This window comes from Fukomys damarensis, unplaced genomic scaffold (assembly GCF_012274545.1).
Source record: "Fukomys damarensis isolate Sample0158 unplaced genomic scaffold, DMR_v1.0_HiC HiC_scaffold_13, whole genome shotgun sequence".
Taxonomy (NCBI): Eukaryota; Metazoa; Chordata; class Mammalia; order Rodentia; family Bathyergidae; genus Fukomys; species Fukomys damarensis.
The window spans coordinates 1,148,062-1,165,829 of record NW_022900925.1 but is presented as its reverse complement, the minus strand read 5'-3'; the positions used below and the strand labels follow the sequence as shown (position 1 = coordinate 1,165,829).

The window sequence follows — 17,768 nt, the reverse complement described above, 5'->3', positions numbered from 1 at the left end:
GTTCTTTTAGATGTCAGCTGGTATTTCCCTCTTCTATGCCAGAAAGTGCAAGAAGCCTCTGCTTTCTGTTGTGATCCTCCAGAGCTGTCTCCTAGGAAGGGTTATCATTGTGTTTACACCTGTAATCCCAGAACTTGGGAGGCTGAGGCAGAAAGATTGCTGTGAATGTGAGGCTCCCCTGGGCTACATAGTGAGTTCAACGCTAGCCTGAACCACACAGCAAGGCCCCGTCTCCCTCCCCCAAAAACCAGCCAAACAAAGAAGAAAAATTGAAAAAGTAACCTTTATTTTTTTTTTTAAAGTAACCTCTATTTATCATAGAACATGTATTGATGGGTGCCTTTGGAGCTATGCGTCAACAAATTAACAACTTCCACTCTGACATTCTGTGTTAGCTTCCCGTCTCTAACAAATACCTGAGACCGTCAACTTTTAGAAAGAAAAGGATCATTTTGGCCCATAGTTTTGGTTTGCTCCAGTCCATAAACCGGCAGATCCTTGTTTGGGGCTTCCTGTGGGGATGCTAGATGGCAGTGGTGGGAAGAACCTCATGCATTAAACTGCCCATCTCGAGGCCAGGAAGCAAAACAGAGAAAGATGAAAGGGCCAGGGTCCCATTATCCCCTCCAGAAGCTGTTAGTCAGCTTTTTTGTCACTGGGACAAAATACCTGGGAGCGGCAACTTAGAGGAAAGATTTCCTTTGGTTTATGGTTTCAGAGGCTTCAGTCCATGGTTGGCTGACTCTGTTCCTGTGGGCCTAAAGCAAGGCAGAACAGCGTGGTGGAACAGTGTGGTACAGCAAAACTGCTCACCTCATAGTAGCCAGGAAGCAGAGAGGGGAAAAGTCACTAAAGAAGGGGCCAGGACAAAATATACCCTTCAAAGCCACACCCTCAGTGATCTGCTTCATCCAATTAAGCTTTATCTCCCTTAAACTATGAATTCATCAAAAGATCGATTTATTGGTTAAGTTAGAGCCCTTATGATTTAGTCATTTCCCACATCCCATCTCTGAGCACTGCTGCACTGGGACCATGGCCCCAAGACATTAAACTTGGGAAGGGAGACATCATATCCAAACTATAAAGCCCCCCAATAACCTAAAGATCTCCTACCAGGTTCCACCTTTTAAAAATTCTATCTCCCAGTAGTGCTACTCTGGGGATGAAGTCTTCATTACAGGGGGCTTTGGGAGACAGTCAACATCCAAACTCCTAGGAGATTCATGTTTGGGGACCTCTGTGTGTTACTTTGATGCTTGATTTGGCATTTGGGCATATAAACTCTGATTATCATTGAGGAGTCTGGCTCCTAAATAGAAATATATGAGTGCTGTTTCAGGTCCATCCATGGCCATGCCAAAGGCTGTTCCTGGAAGGCCTCAAGGGGCAGCTACCTCCCCTCCCACAGACTGGGCACAGACCTTCATGCTCTGTGGCCTCTGAACGGAGCAGGTGTTAAGACCTCAGCCCCTGACCCTCAGGTGGCCATAATCTCATTCTCTAATTTCTGTCTTTTTCAGGGACTTCTCCTGGGACCCCCTTACAGGGGAGAGGATTAAGAAATCCTGGAGAAATGTTTTCCTCTCTGATTCAGTACCCATGGCTTTTCCACTCTGAGCCTCCCCTCTCTGACCCCTCCATCCCTGGGCCCATTAAACTATAGGAATCTTTGGCTGGGGCTCCCTCCACCCCCATGACCATTGTCTTAGTTACTTTTCTCATTGCTGAGACAAAATGCCTGATAGTCAAAGTTAAAGGAGGAAAGGTTTATTTGGATCACAGTTTGTTGAGGTTTTGGTCCATAGTGGCCTGCTCCAAGGCAGGATGGCACGGCAGAGGGACATCCAGAGGAGAGATAAGCAGCAGCAGCAGCAATCAGCAATGAGCAACAAGTGACCTTCCGTCCCTTGTATCTTATCCCACTCTACCATCCTTGATCCCAGCATCACACACCCTAGATCAAGCCACCTCTGAAAAGCCCCACCTGTGATCCCCTGAGGCTTCGGAAGCCACTAGGTGATACAAACTGTAGCAACCACAGTGATGCCATTCCACAAAGGAAAACAGGAAGGGTGGGGAAGCTGGCACTTTCTCTGTTTACTGTTACCTGGCTTCCTTCTCCCACCACAACCGCGCTCCTGCCCACAGCTTTCTCAGCCCACTTTACCCTCATACGCAGGGGCTTTGCTGTAGGGTCTTCTTTGTTTTTTTGTCTCATTGAGTTTATTGGTACATTTTAGGTATACAGTACAGTTACATTCATCATTGGGATCTTGTACCTTTACATGACAGGTCTTGGTTCTCATTTTTGCCCCTCGTCCCTGCCCTCCCTTCGTCCCTTCCTCCCCTCCCTATTTAAAACCACTTCATTTCCATTTTCTCCTATTTTTTTCTTTTCCCTTATTACCTTTCCCCGCACCTTTAGCCTGCTATGGAGTCTTCTAATGTGGCATGTTGCTGTGGAGAGGACTGAGGGAAGCACGAATTTTTTCCTTTGTGCATTTTCTTTTTTAGGGAGCAACTAAATATGAACCAGATAAGATGACTACAAAGTACAGCGCACACTCAAGCACACACACACACACACACACACACACCCCACTGATGGCTTGTCACCCCTCAGTTGGCCCGAACCCAGATGAGTAAAGTCAGCGTCTCATTGCCTTCCAGTACCCTGCCTTTGTCATTGGTCACTGTATCCTATTCTTAGGCAAAAATAAGTCTCTTTCACTGCTGAAGTGATACTCAGGCTTGTTATTAGCTCCACAATTCCAAGAAGGAAATAAGATCCAGTTGGGGTCAAAAACAGTTAACATTTTCAAATTACAGTGGGTTTATCTGTGCATAACCTCATTGTAAGTGGAAGACTATCCAACAAATACTTCATTTTCTACTTATGACTAGGACCAATTCCAAAGGCTTTAACTGTTTTGTTTGTTGTTTACTAGTTTTCACCAATTTCACTGGGAGCCCGGAAAAAGAAAAGTCAGAGGTGTGAGACAGAAGCAAAATGCTCTGGCTTTGAAGCTGTAGGAAGGGCCCTGAGCTGAGAGATGCAAGGAATGTGGGTCTAGAGGCAGGAGGGGATAAGTAACAGATTGTCCCCAGAGGCCCCAGAAGGAATTAGCCCAGCCCATATCTTGACTTTTCCCAGGTGAAACTGATCTGACACAATCCCATCTCTAGAAAAATAGAGAGCAACTTTGTACGGTTCTAAGTTTGTAAGCTTTCTGTAGCTTGTTAAAGCAGCAATAGGAAACGAACACGCCCCCTCCTGGGCTGCTGATCCGGAGGAATGGAGCTGGAAGCGACGGTTTGAAATAAGGGCACCGGGAAGATGAGGTCAGACAGAAGGAGCTCATTTCCGCGGGAGCTGGGGAGCCGGTGGGGTGGGAGCGCAGTTTCAATGAGGCTTAGAGTTCCATAGTAATAGGAAGCTTCAGTGGATTCCAGAGGCTTCTCTTGAAAGACCAGTTAAACTTCCTGGTATTTCAGGAATTTACATCTGAGTACGTGCAGACCTCAGCAGATTTTATTAGGGCCCGGGAGGATATCTAAAGTAGCCTCCACCTCAAGATCTTCCACTTGGTCTCACCTACGCAGTCCCTGCATCACCGGAGTGTGCAGCCCCGAGCCCCCGCGCCTCTGGGCGTTGGGATGTGTGAACCTGACTGACCAGCCCCAGGCCCAGGAGGCCTCAGGAGGATGCATCGTGCAGTGTCTGGGCCCTGGGCAGCCTGGCAGTGGACCCCAGCACTACCACTTCTGGGTTGTTGGCCCTTGGGAGAGGAACTAACTGTTTTGTGCCTGACTTGGCCTAAAAAACAAAAAAACACTTCTGAATGATTTTAAATAAGTCAGCCCTGAGACCCACAAGCCCGAGGCCCCAAGCTCAGCTTCCAGAGGGGAAGTCTCCTCTCCTCTCCTTTGGCTGAAGCTCCTTAGACACTATTGTGAGGCATTAAGCCCTCAGTTTAAACCGAAGCTCAGCTGAAACCAAGACAAAAAGAGGAACCTTATAACCTCCTGCCACCCTTGGGCCAGGCAGCCAGAAGGTAGGCAGGTGGAGAAGAGGGTGTAGTTTTGGAATGCCAATCAGGCCCCGGGCCAGGGCAGCCCACCAACTTCTGTCATCTTCTCTCTCCTTAATTTATTTTTTTGTTTTGTTTTTCCTGGTACCGAGGATTGGACTCAGGACCTTGTGCTTGCAAGGCAGGCAGTGACGCTACTGAGCTACATCCCAGGCCCTCAATTTATTTTTTTAAAGCAAAAAAAAAATGTAAAGAAAGGATCTCATTAAGTTGCTAAGACAGGCTGGCAATCCTCCTTGATTTAGTCTCCTAGGGTGCTGGGATTATTAAGTGTATTCCACCATGCCACCTTCAGTATGCAAAAGATTCAAACCTTCAGAAAAAGCTGCATGAGTGGTACAGTGCCATCTGTGTGAACTTCATCTGCATTTACTGCTCACGTTCAATTGAGTTCATGATTTTAATTTATTGTCCATATCTATATCAACAGAGAAATGAGTATAACATGGACGTGTTCTATCCACTTGTTTTAAAAAACTCATTTCTTTTTTCTTTCCCTTTTTTTTTTGGTACCAGGGATCAAACTTGGGTCTTTGTGCTTGTGAGGTAGGCGGCAGAACCACTGAGCTAAATCCCTGGCCCCCTCCCCCCCTTTTTTTTTAGCACAGGGATCGAACTCTGGACCTTGCAAGGCAGGCTGCAGAATCACTGAGCTAAATCCCTGGCCTCTGGCCTGGAACTCTTCAAGATCTTCCTGTCTTGGCCTCCTGAGTGCTAGGATTATAGGCATGTGCCCAGCTTCATCTTTTTTTTTCTTTCTTTCTTTCTTTTTTGTTTTTTATTTTTCTTTTGTGTAGTTCATTTTGGCTGTGAACTCACTATACAGCTCAGGCTGCCTCAAACTCAAGGCAATCCTCCTTCCTCAGCCTCCCAAGTGCTGGGACTGCAGGTAGGTACCTCATTGCCTGGCTCTAAGTACTCATTTCTTTCATGTGTGGGATGTTTTTCCCTCCCAGCTCTATCTGCAGGGGAGGAGGGATGGGCCTAGCAGCAATGATGCCTTAACAGTAACAAACACCTACACCCAGACTGGCTTTCTCAATCCCTGTCCTCCACTGCAAATCCTTACTTCCATCTCATTGAAGAGACCGCTGGGTCCAGGCTGGGCAGGAAGCACTCAAGACAAGCCTGGAACATCCTCTGAGCCAGGAAGTTAGGATATGCTCAGGCAGTGGTGGGGACAAGGAGCCAGTGTGGAGGGGCTCCTGCTGCCCAATCGGGACAATGTGAGCATCATAATACATAATCAGATGATGGGCTGTTGTCCACTGGTGAGAATATGAAACCACGAGTCTGTGTTGACATACATAAAGGAAGAAAAACATCTTTACAGAAAAAACCTGGCTCACACAGACCCGGCTAGTTCCCACTCCCGCGGCAGGGTGCTTCCTGCCGTCCTTCCTTGCTGGTGTCCCCTTCCTTCCCTGGGGGAACGCTGTCTCCAAACAGCATCATTATATCGATCTATTTATACTTTCTCCTACAACGTTCGGGAAATAATTTTGGAGTTGATGTTTGCTCCGGTGCAGACCCGTGAAGGAAATGCCACTGTGTATTTGCAGTTCTTTTGGGCCTTAGGATATACATAGCAGAGGTGGTGGCCAGCATTTGAAGCACAAGGGGAACTTTCTGAGATAGATTTTGATGGATGGATAGGAGTTTCCCAGGAGAAGAAGGAGGAAAAGAGCACCAAGCAGGGGGAAGCATGTGCAGAAAGCCTGGAGTGTGAAATGAAGGATGAGTGTGGAAACTATGGCGGGGATCTGGGGGTGGCTGCAAGGGCCTGGAATGCCACTCAGGGAGCTTGGGACTAATGTAGCAGGCACCAGAGGAATCAGCATTCAGAAAGTATGGATGCGGTGGTGCGCGCCATAATTCTAGCACTCTGGAGGCTGTGGCAGGAGGATGGACTGAGAGTTTGAGGCCAGATTGGACTATATAGCAGGACCCTGTCTCAAAAAACCAAACCACACCAAACAAAAAACCAAAAAACAAAGTAGAGGGCACAAGATGCAGTGCCTGGGCTGGCAGGGTGGCTTTGCAGCATTTCATCTCAGTTTTATTATCTGTAACGTGGGTAGGAGGGGCCCCACTCCAGGCTGCAGGGAGAGTCCCTGGGGCTGTACCTGGCTGATGGAGTCTGGGGCTGGGGGCACGCAGCCCGCGAGCCCTTCCTGCTCTGTGACATGTACCTACTTCCTGTTTCTTGCCATCAAGGGTAGTTTCAGTCTCAGCCTCAAAAGAACAAACACACTCAAAACAAAGGAAGCCGGTGCTGCGTGCAAAGGAAGCAGGAAGCCGCCAGCCCTGGGCCCTGGACTGAGCCCAGCTGCCGGAGCTTGGGGACAGCGCTGGGGACAGCGGGATGGAGTCCGTGGCCCTGTACAGCTTCCAGGCCACAGAGAGCGATGAGCTGGCCTTCAACAAGGGCGACACACTCAAGGTACAGTGGACTGGACTGGGCCAGCTGGGCTGGCCCCACACGGGCGGGTTAAGAGCTGGCCAGGACGGTCCCTGCAGTGTCTCCCGCCATCAGCTGTGTGATCGTGGATGTGCCCACCGCTCTCTCTGATCCTCAGTTTCCTCATCTGGGAAAGGAGGAGAGAACCAGTGAGCCCTCCTTTGGGGACTGTTGTGAGGATTGAAGAAGCCATCACAACACCTAACGGGGGTTGGTTCAACCCCCAGATTTCCCTGAAGATATTTGGAAAAGGCAATTTTTGAGAGGCGGGGGGCCTGGAGAAGGAGTTGGGAGAATGAGACAGTACCTGTATGGCATGAGTGCAGGTCTTAGGGAAGATGTAAGAACACGTGCTAATAGGGTTTAAATAGCTGTGACTGCAGGATCAAGGATGAGCTTCCCCGCAGTGTGGAGAAAAGGGGAGATAGAGTCACATGCAACTCCTTTTGCTCTGTCTGGACCTTTATGATGCACATGGCAGCCTTCCTGGACAGCCTGACAAGTGGGTCTGTGGGTTTCCCCTCTGGACATCTCCCTGCTTATACATTTGTATCCAACAGCATAGTCCAGGTGTTAGGAGAGGCCACGCCAAGCCTTGGGCACCGGAGGGGTCACTGTCTCACCTACTCAAGCCCCTCACTGCCCTTCCCTGGGCACACTCTTCCCAAGGAGCAGCAGCTGTCACACTGGATGTCCCTCTTCTGAGCCCTGGGCTTTGCTCTTGGCCTCAAGCTTGATGCACAAAAAGGGGCAGGAGCCTCCCTTTGGTGCCACCCTGCTATAGCTGGGTGCCTAATTCAGGAGGGCAACAATACCGGCTTTGAGCAACAGGGCTGTGGGGCATCAGAGCCGTCATTTCGCTAAGCTGGGACACATAACAGGGAGGCGACACATCCTGCTTGGTATGGGATCGGACTTGAACCTAAGTCTCTTTGACTCTGCGGCCTCTGTGCAGTTCGCTGTGAGACTCCAAATGAGCCTAGGCTAAGATTTGGCATTGGGGTGAGGAGAAGCCTGATGCCCAGAGAAATCCCCTCTTCATCCCAGGGGCTGCCTCCCCACCCCCACCCCCAGCTTCTGGTCCCAAGGCCCCTGCACATGTGACATCTGGTTCGGGCACAGGCTGAGCACTGGGGCTGAGTGCCCAGGTCCTGAAACTTGGAGGACCTCAGCTACTTTCCCGAGAGCAGTTTGGGGTTTCCAGACGCAGGTTTGGGAGCAGGGAGGGAGTGGTACAGTGAGGAGATGGCAATGGGGTGACATGGAACTCTGAGCCAGGCTTGGAGAGGATGGGGCAGACCAGTGGGTCCCCTGAGGCAATCATTGAAACACTGTGGCATCCCCTCTTCACTCCTGGACTCCTGTGCCTCGAATTGCACCCCAAGATGAGTCAAATTTCCCACCAGAGGGCCACCCATCAGGGGCAGTGGGAGTTGCATCTAACCAAGGTGCTGGCTGCTCAGGAGAGAGTGAGCTTGTGACCCTCCTGCCCCAGATCATAAGCACCTGGAGGGAGGAATGCAGCAGGGCACACAACAGCACCCGTGCACAGGAAGGACTCAGTAAGGCATGAGGAGTGCAGGAGGAAGGAGGGCAGGCAGGGTCTCAGGGACCTCTGCATCTGTACCCTTGGGGACCAAGGTGGTAGGGAGTACAGTAGAGGAATGAAAAGCCGGCTTCATGTGAGCAGCCCTAAAATGTCAGCTACTGTGTCAGGGTATGTATTCAGTGATCACATGAAATGTAGCACATCCATGGTGGGAGCAAGGAGGGGGCTGCTTTAGTGGGCAGCCAAGGCAGTTTCTCAACAGAGATGACCCCTCAGCTACAGCTACAGGAAAACTAAGAACTGACCATGTGAAGAATCCAGGGAGGACAGCACCTGCCTGGGAAACAGCTGATGCAAAGGCCCAGAGGTAGCACTATAGTAATATGTTTGAAGAGTTGAAAAAAATGTCTTTGGCTAGACACTGGTGAGTGCAATGGAGGGGGCAAAATTGCAGTGGGAAAGGTGACCAGGAGTCAGGGCCTATTGTAGTCACTCAGTGAGAAATGAAGGTAGTGTAGATTAAGAAAAAATTCCTGGCAAAAATCACAGCACAGCCGGGTGTGAAGGCAGCCGCCTGTGATCCCAGCATTCAGGAGGCTGAGGCAGTTGGATCACTGTAAGTTTATGGCTAGCTTGAGCTACACAGTGAGTTCAAGCCCAGCCTGAACAACACAGTGAGACCTTGTGTCAAAAAACCAAAAAAATCACAAAGTATTAATATCCTTGATATGTAAAGAGCTTACATATCAAGTATCTCCAAGGTTATTGAGAGTGTGGGTGGTGACACTATCATTTTCAGGGGCATCTGGGAAATATATAAGAACCTTAAAAATATTGGCTGGATGGGATGACACATGTTTATAGTCCCAGCTATTTGGGAGGCTGAGGCAGGAGGATCACTTGAGCCTAGGGGTTTAGGGCCAGCCTGGGGAGCATAGTGAGATGCTCATCTCAAAAATAATACTATGTCCTTTGGCTCTGAATCCCCCTCTGGAATTCAAATGTAATCAGAGACGGATGTGTGTTCTTGCATTACTAAAATCCAGGGTGACTTTGCCATGCCCAGGTCCCATTCTAGAGCCACCAGCCAATTATTAGGGGGGAAAACAGAAGCAGCTGCGGCTGTTAGGGAGCTGACTTCCAGTGGCAGATGTGAAGCACGAGTGAGACAGAAATAAAGCCCAGAGCTTGCTGGGTGCTGACAGCGCTGTGGGAGAAGCTGATGAGGGTTTACCTTGTCTGCTCGACATGGATTAAGTAATGCGATAAAATATTAGCTACAAAATGCCGGTTGGGAAGGTGTTTAATGACGTCAAAATGCCCACTGTGACACACAGAGTGGAAAAGAGCAGAGTGTGAACCCAGACATACAGTTGGAAGCAGATTGTTGTAAGTTACTCGTTTTGGGGAAGGCGACTGATATTGAGGTCTGGGACTTGTGCTTGGAAGGGTGATAAGAAAGAATTCTCCTGCTGTGCTGATGATCGTGGTTCCAGGAGTGGCCTGACCCATTTGTGTTTTCTTTGTTGCTCTCTTTCTTCCTCAGATGTTCTGCAATGAGCTGGTGCAAATGGCCCTTCCTATCCACAAGTTCGCTATTACAAGTAATGCAGAGATAGTTTCAGTGCATGGGAAGGCAAGCAGAGGTTGTGTCCAAATACTACACCACATGCTATAAGAGACTTGAGGATCTGTACATTTTTTTGTTTTTTGAGACAGGGTCTTGCTATGTAGTTCAAGTTGGCTTTGAACTCACTATGTAGCCCGAGCTGGTCTGAAATGAGTGGCAATCCTCCTGCCTCAGCCTCCTGAGTGCTGGGATTACAGGCATGTGCCACCATTCTTGGTTGAGAGTCTGTAACAAATTTTGGAACCCCGGGGCATGGAGAACAGTGTTTTTGAATCACTCCTCCCCAGATATCAAGAGATGACAGAATTGCCTGCCAGGCCAGGATGAGAGTAACGAGTAAGACCCCCACTGCAGGATTGCCCAAGCACAAGGTCAAATTCTGATTTATTTAAAATTTAAAAAATACATTACATGGTTTCTTTTATATGAGAAACCCAAAGTACAAATAATTTAAAGAGCAAAATAAAAAAAACAAATGATAGGAGGCCGGGCATGGTGGCGCACACCTGTAAACCCAGCACTTGGGAGGCTGAGGCAGGAGGATCGCTGTGAGTTCGAGACCAGCCTGGGCTACATAGTGAATTCCAGGTCAGTCTCAACTACCTAGTGAGACCCTGTCTCAAAAAACAAAACAAAACAAAACAAAAAAACAAAAACAAATGATAGGAAACAGGGAGATGATCTCTTGCAGATGGGAAGGGGAGGGAGGTACTGTAAGATTTTTTTGTTTGTTTTGCAGTGCTGTAGATGGAACCCAGGGACTTGGGCATGCTAGGCAAGTTCTGTACCATGGCACTGAAGCCCCAGTCCTTTATTTAAGATTTTGGCAAAAATTTCATATTAATTTTTTTAAATACACTTGATTTCTTCAGCCCGGTTTGGTGGCCCAGTTCTGTCAAGCCACAGTCTGAGAGGCTGAGGTAGAAGGATTGCAAGTTCAAGCCCAGCCTGGGCAATTTAGCCTGTTAGCGAGACCATGTTTCAAAATTTGAAGAAAAGGACCGAGGATACAGCGCAGTGTGAAGGCCCTGGGTTCATCCCCCAGTGCGAACAAAACAAAGCAAAGCAAAGCACAACAAAACAAAACACAACTCACTTGAATTTTCAGAAGAGCTTTAGATTTACCAAAGCACCAGAAAGTCAGCAAAGCACGACTCGGGTGGTTCATCTGTTAATAGTAGCAATAGGAGGCTGTTAAATGACATTCGCATTTGAGTTTTATATTCATTTTGATTTTTTAACCATTACATTAAAATAGCATCTATCTTGATTCCTGAGCTTTTGGCATCCCTTTTGATTTTACTTCAATGGTGTCTCACCTGCCTCCTTTAGTCTGCTAGGTGCTTTATTTTCTTTTTCTTCATCTCCCTCTCCCTCTGCCTCTCCCTCTCCCTCTCCCTGTACCTCTCCCTCTCTGTCTTCCTCTCCTTCTCCTTCTTCTCCTCCCCCTTCTTCTTCATTCCTTTACTAGTACCAGGAATTGGACTCAGGACCTTTCTCTTGCCAGGCGGTCACGGCACCCCTGAGCTACATCCCCGGCCCTGCCACCTGCTTTCTCTAACTAATAATGCTGACCGTCTTGTGCTGTGGTCCCACCTCCTTCCTGGCAGGGCCACTGTCCACGGCTGGTGTCCTGCCCTTATCCTGCTCAGCTCCCCACACCCCCGTGGGCCTGGCCCTTGCCCTCTGGCCAAATTTTCCCCAACTCAGCACACTATTGGTATCCCTTCTCTGGTCCAGGCCTCCACCATTGCTCCATTGGGCCAGTATAGGAGTCCCTGGTGCCTCTCGTCCCTCTGCCCCACAGGGTCTCTGGCAGCAGCCAAGACCCTGCCCCTCCAGAGCCTGCCCCTCTCCTCAGCTCCAGGCACGCTGGCCTCCTTTTTGTTCTGGGGCCAGAGCTTGCTCCCACCTCAGGACTCCACACAGGCTGTTTCCTCTGCCTTGCACAAAGTTCCTCGCATCTACTGCTTTCTTTTTGTAATTCGGGGCTCAGCACATGTCACCTCCCCAGAGAAGCCTTTCTGACTGCTCCCTCTGCCCCTGCCCCCACAGAGTCATCCTCCACATGCGTCATCTTTACGTGTTTTTTAGACATAAACTTGCTCTAATATAAACTCTCTTGTTTACTTGTTTCTTTCCTTGTTTATGTCTGTCTCTGTCCCTAGGGATGTAAGCTCCATGTTCCTCTGTGACCCTGGAGCTTACCCAGGCCTGGCGTACGGTAGGTGGCTACAAGCTGCAGCTGGCAGGAACAGGGAGAAGAAGTACAGTACCTGGGGTGGGAGGCTTAGGCAGGCCAGGAAGCTGGTCTCTGGTTTGTGGACTTTCCAGGTATCTGGGGCTTTGGGAAGCTAACAACAGTGAGATTCAGCTAATGTGACCATGAGGACGTTTCTCGGTCCTCCTAGCAGAAAAGCCAGGAGGCCTGACAACAGAACCAGGGATTGAAGCAGGCACATCAGAGTGAAGCAGGCACATCATGGGTGTGGACATGGACACACCCATGTCCACCCGAGATGCTGTAGCCCGCAGGGCACCGCCTCGTTCAGTGGTCATAAACGTTCCCACTGAGTGGCTGAAGAAACAGAGGCCAAGGGCCACAGGGAGTCAGGAGCAGACTGAGCAGTCTAGAGGAATCTGTGGCTGTGGCAGGCGGCCCATAGGCCCTAATTTCCTCATTCAGTTGGGTGAATTGGTTTCATTTTGAGTGAAAATTTTTCTGAGCTGGCCACCTGCTTCTGTCTGTCTCTGGCGCAGCTGACCTTGCTTGGTCTCAGGAACAGGAAGGAGGGGCTCTACCTGGCCTGATAGACAGACAAGGGGTGCTACTCGGGGAGGCCCAGGCCTAGGCCAGTGAGGCCCATCCTTGCCTGAGTTTGTGCCTTACGTGGGCCTGACTGGTGCCCACCGTTCTCTGTGCCCAGCATTTTCCATTAATAAATCTCCCCCAGGAGTGAGCCGATGTGGTAGTCTGCTCCAGGACTGATGGAGTAGCGTGAAAACGGCGGGCCAAGGCGCCCTTAGGCCACAGCGCCCTACATCCCACAGCTCCGAATCCTGGCCAACCACAGGGGTTCTGCCTCTCCCCCACTGGGTGGCTTTGGCTATGATACTTCCTCTGTGTGGCTCATCTGAGAAATAGCATGGCGATGTCGACCTTGCAGGGTTCTACGGGAATTAGAGTGACACATAGAAAGTGTGTCCAGGAAATGGAGGAAGGAGCCTCCCTGGCCCACCACTGAGCCTACCCGTGGGGTGACGGGGCCTCATGGGCCTGGAAGATGTGCCTGAGCAGCCTGAGATCCAGCCCATGGACCTCAGTGCTGACCCGCCCTCCACCACTGTCACCCCTGGGCTCAGACCTGTAAGGATGTTTTAAATGTGAGTAACCTTGGGTGCTACTGGTCGCTGAGCTCAGGCTGAGGTCCCTGATCTCCCTGGTGATCCTCAGGCTCAGGTCATGGCAGGCAGGTATTGTGGGACCCCTCACGCTCCGTGCACAGCTCAGGCCCAGATCTGCTCCCAGAGACCCCAGCCTCAGCTGCCCCAATTCTTCAACCCCAAACCTCCTCTGGGTCCCCAGCTGTCCTATCCAGGAGGCCGTGGCCCTCTTGGTGGGTGTCCTTGGGCCAGGCGCAGGCGGGACTGTGGAATCAAACAATAGCTCTTACTTGGCCCATGGGGCCTTTGGCAGATCCCCAGCCCAGGGCCCTGGCCTCCTCTGTGAATGGGCTCAGGAGCTGGTGCGGGTGAAACTCACCTGGGCCCAGCAGGTGGCAGAGCCTCTGCAGGTGACAACTGTTCCTTCTTGGTGACCCACAGATCCTGAACATGGAGGACGATCAGAACTGGTACAAGGCTGAGCTCCGAGGAGCCGAGGGCTTTGTCCCCAAGAACTATATCCGTGTCAAGCCCCACCCGTGAGTATCACTCCGGAGGTCGTGTCCCCGCTGGCTGGGCCAGGTTGAGTCAAACATGAGCTCCCTGGGGGCTGGACATTGGACAGGACACTGGGTGGTGTGGGAGTCGTGTCTGGGGTCCCAGTGTCCTGAAGCCTGGGATCTGCTGGACCTGAGAAGTTCGGGTGAGGTTCTTAGCAAGGCATCTGCCACAGTGACCCTCAGAATGACAATGCAGGGCCAGCCCAACACAGGCCTGGGTGGCTAAGAAAGCAATGAAACTAACTGGAGATGCTTTAAATAACAGCTGAGCCACCGCCTCGGCACCTGCCAAACCCTGGCCGTGGCTCAGGGGCCCAGCAAGGGCGATATGGGGACATTAGAGGGGTCAGAAGAGTCCTGTTCTATGATAGATACAGGACATAAAGAAAATGCTACATGGGAAGACAGTCAGCATCGAGGTGACTGATCAGGGGAGGCTTCTCAGAAGACGTGGCTTCTCAGAAGTGAGGGCTTGAGGGATGTGTGTGAGTTGGCTAAAACATCTTTCCTAGGAGAGGGTCAAGATGAGCCAAGGGAGAGCAATGAGGGAGAGCCTGAACTTTTGGGGCAGACACAAGGCCTGAAGTTTCAGGTTCAGGGTACTGGGCAGCCCCAGAGGTGTTACTCAGTCAGATGTGCAGGAAGGTGATAAGCACCACAACTTGGAGCCTTGACGCTGTGTGGCTGTGGGTTGAAAGGAAGGAGGTGTAGGGCTTGGGTGAGGCTCAGAGGGTATTTCCTCTTTATTTTTCTTTGAATTTCGTGCAAACCTGCTTCCTGTGGTAGACATGGCTGGTCTCCCAGGGCCCCAGCCCCTCTGCTGGACTCTAGCCATTCCAGCCATCTCCACAGGACCTCAGCCTCCAGTCAGGGGGAGGGAAGGGGCGCATCACGGGGGAGCAAGGTGGGGAGAATCCAGTCCGGACCGTGAGGCAGGCCAGGGACCCGAGGCAGTGCTGGGCACATCTGGAAGGCTGAGAACAGTAGAGAGCGATGCCCATGGACTGGGCAGCGGGAGCCTTCCGTGAAGGAGCTGGTCTGGTGGGGTGGGAAGCCTGTGAGGCCCAGCTGCAGAGGAGCCCAGAGCACAGTCTGCACTTGCTGGGCTGGCTGGAATTAGCCTGGCCTAGCAAGAGTCTTGAAGGGTGCTTGGGAGCCATGGAGGTCTGCAGCCTCCAGTGCCTCTGGGATCATGGGGACATGACCCATTGCATGAGACCTTGCCCAGGTGCTAGCCCAGCTTGGTCACCTCAGCACCTCCACTGTCCCCAATTATCCTGGGGGAACTCCAGCTCTGCACCTGACAGCCCCAGGGGGCGGAGTGGGGGTGGGGCGGGGCTGGCACCAGGCTGACTCCTTCTCTGAGCACCCACTTGTAACCCTGCCTGTCCCCAGGCCCCATAGGGCCCATAGGGAGGAAGCACCTGACCCAACTGAATGGCCAGGGGACTGGGCACAGGGAGGGCTTCCCTAGGAAGAGCGTGGCCCCTGGGCCTGGAAGCTGGAGAAGTTCTCCAGGGACAGGTGTGGGGAGGAGGGGGGTAAACCACTCATCACAGCAGTAGCAACAAACATTTGCAGGCAGCAGCTCATCCAGTCTCCAGGGGCCTGCAAGGTGAGCACTACGGGCCCTGTGTCGCACACCGGTCGACAAGGGCACACAGAGGTTGGGTGACATGTCCACAGTCACCCTGGGCAAGAGGCAGAGCGGCACTGCTGGTGGATCACATGGGCCTCGGGGAAGCATGAAGGAGCAGCTGCAGGGCTGGGGGACGGAGGCAAGGCGTGGACTTGCTCTGCAGCCTCTCAAGAGCCTCGCCCTGCCTGGGCCTCAGTTTCCACATCAGGGAGGGAGGACACGCGAGGCGGTGAATGACAGAGTGGGGCTGGGGTGGAGGTTCCTGAGGGGAGGAGAGTGCTTTCCACCCCACCCTCCAAGCCTCCACGGCGGAGGGGCAGGACTGGTGGGGAGGTGTGTGGCGGTGCCACCCTCTGCTGCCCACACTGACGTTTCCTCTGGGGTTTTGTGGCTTCTTCAGAGGCCCCTGGCCCCTCAGGAAGCTCCCATCCCGGGCCCCACAGCAGTGGGGCGGAGCCAGCAGTAGCTCCTTCTCTGGTCTGGACCTGGGTCCTCTAGTTTTTACTGCGCTGGGCCATCAGCGGCCTGAGCCTCTGGCCCGGGACTTGCCCGGGTTGAGGGAGGCAGACATGTTCTCTGGGGTCCCCAAGCTCCACGGAAGCCTGGCTGAGTCCCCACCCTCAGTGGCCACCTTCCCTGTCTTGCAGGGGACACCACCATGAGGGGGATGGGGCTCTACCAGCCAGGGGAGGACAATGACCTGGAAGCTCATATCTGGGGGTGTGGGGCCCCCAGAAGCAATCCCTGAGACACGCAAGAGTGCAGACAGGGAGGAGTCAGGAGAGTCAGGCTCTGGAGGTCATCGCTGCTGGGGCAGCTGGCGCTCTATCTGGCCAAGGGACAACACAGGACGTGCACCTGTGGGTCTCTCCTGCTCTGTAGGGAGCGGGGGAATCTCTTTCCTATTCCGCAGCCTGCCCCGCACACAGACCAAAGCCCAGGGGAGTTTGTGCGAGCAACCTTATCAGGTGGCTTTGAGAGCAGGGACAGGGGCCAGACCCCAGCACATCTGCCTCTCACTGTGGAGGCCTCATCAGCATCCGAGACAACAGGAGAGGACCCACCCGACACTGCAGCCTGTGCCACACTCGGGAAGCACTGACTAGAGGAGGTCAGAGAAACAGAACAGGGGCAGAGGCCCCAGGTCCTGCCCTTGGCCCTATCATAGTCTCATCATGACTCTTCAAGTTGCTGTGGGTCAACACAGGTGTCAAAGCCACAGCTGGGCAGATTCTGGAGCCAGGAAGCCCCCAGCGGTGGGCGTTGGTAAGAGAAGACCATAGGCTGAGAGGCTCACAACAGCACATGTTCACTGAGCACAGTTCTGGAGCCTGGACGGCCAAGGTCAAGGCACAGGCAGATGCAGTAATTTGTGAGGGGCACTTCCTGCTTCATACACAGCCACCTTTTAGCTGTGTCCTCTTATCTGAAGGGGAGAAAGAGCTCTCTGAGGTCTTTTCTGTAAGGATACTGTGTTAGTGCATGTTCTGTTGCTACAACAAAACACCCGAGACTGGATGATTTACAAAAGATAGAGTCTTACTTGGTTCAGCATGGAGGCTGGACGCTGAAGAGTGTAGTAATGGTGGTGGCTTGGTATCTGGCGTAGGCCTTCTTGCTGTACCACATGGTGAGCCAGGACTGAGCAAGAGTGCTTGCTTCTACAGCAACGCTATTCCCTCTATAACCCTTTGAATTGCTAACTCATAAATGAATCCACCCATGCATGAGGTCAGATCCTTTATGACCCATCACCTCCCAAAGGTTTCATTTCTTAACACGGCTGCTTTGGGGACCAAGTTTTCAACACATGAACTTTTGGGGGACACCTTCAAACCATGACCATTCCTGATCCCATTTGTGAGGCTTCTCACTCAACTCCCAAAGGCCCTACCTCTAAATCAAGGATGGGGGTTGGAATGCAAGCAGTTCTAACAGTAGGTGGGCGAGGGCCCGAGGCCAGGGCCAGACACAGACATGGGGTCCAGCTTTCCCTGGAGATCGCACCAAGGTATAAGCATCTAGTAGGCACCTTCTGTATACTTGTTTGGTCATCAGGGAAAAGAATTTGTGCCTATAAAAAAGTCCAGGTGGCCTGAGTCTGCACAACAGTGGAATTGGTACAAGGAAAGAACTTTCCTCACTAGATTGAGGCCACTATTGTTTTATATTTATTCATTTATTTATCTGCAGATTGAGCTCAGTACCTCAAGCACTGTCGGCAAATGCTGTATCCCAGCCCTGTTTTATGTTTTTTTGATTTTTAAGAATCTACCACAGGCTGGGTACAGTGGCTCATGCCTGAAATCCTAGCCCTTGGGAAGCTGAGGCAGGAGGATTACTACAAGTTTGGGGCCAGCCTGAGAGTACATACTGAGCTCAAGGCCAGACTAGAATACATAGTGATGCCCTGTCTAAAAAAAAAAAAAAAAAAAAAAAAAAACTCTTTTT

General features: G+C 51.5%; 1 protein-coding gene across 2 annotated transcripts in view; it reads left to right on the top strand.

Moving 5' to 3' along the window:
* Window positions 1-6,331: 6,331 nt before the first annotated feature.
* The window catches only part of Grap (GRB2 related adaptor protein), a 24,007-nt gene continuing 12,570 nt past the window's right edge, over window positions 6,332-17,768 (top strand). For both annotated transcript variants that reach the window (XM_033762753.1, XM_010618911.3), the window contains exons 1-2: window positions 6,332-6,537; window positions 13,560-13,657. In XM_033762753.1, the coding sequence (XP_033618644.1) occupies window positions 6,460-6,537; window positions 13,560-13,657 (176 nt within the window). In that variant the 5' untranslated portion in view covers window positions 6,332-6,459. The remainder of the gene's footprint in view (window positions 6,538-13,559; window positions 13,658-17,768) is intronic.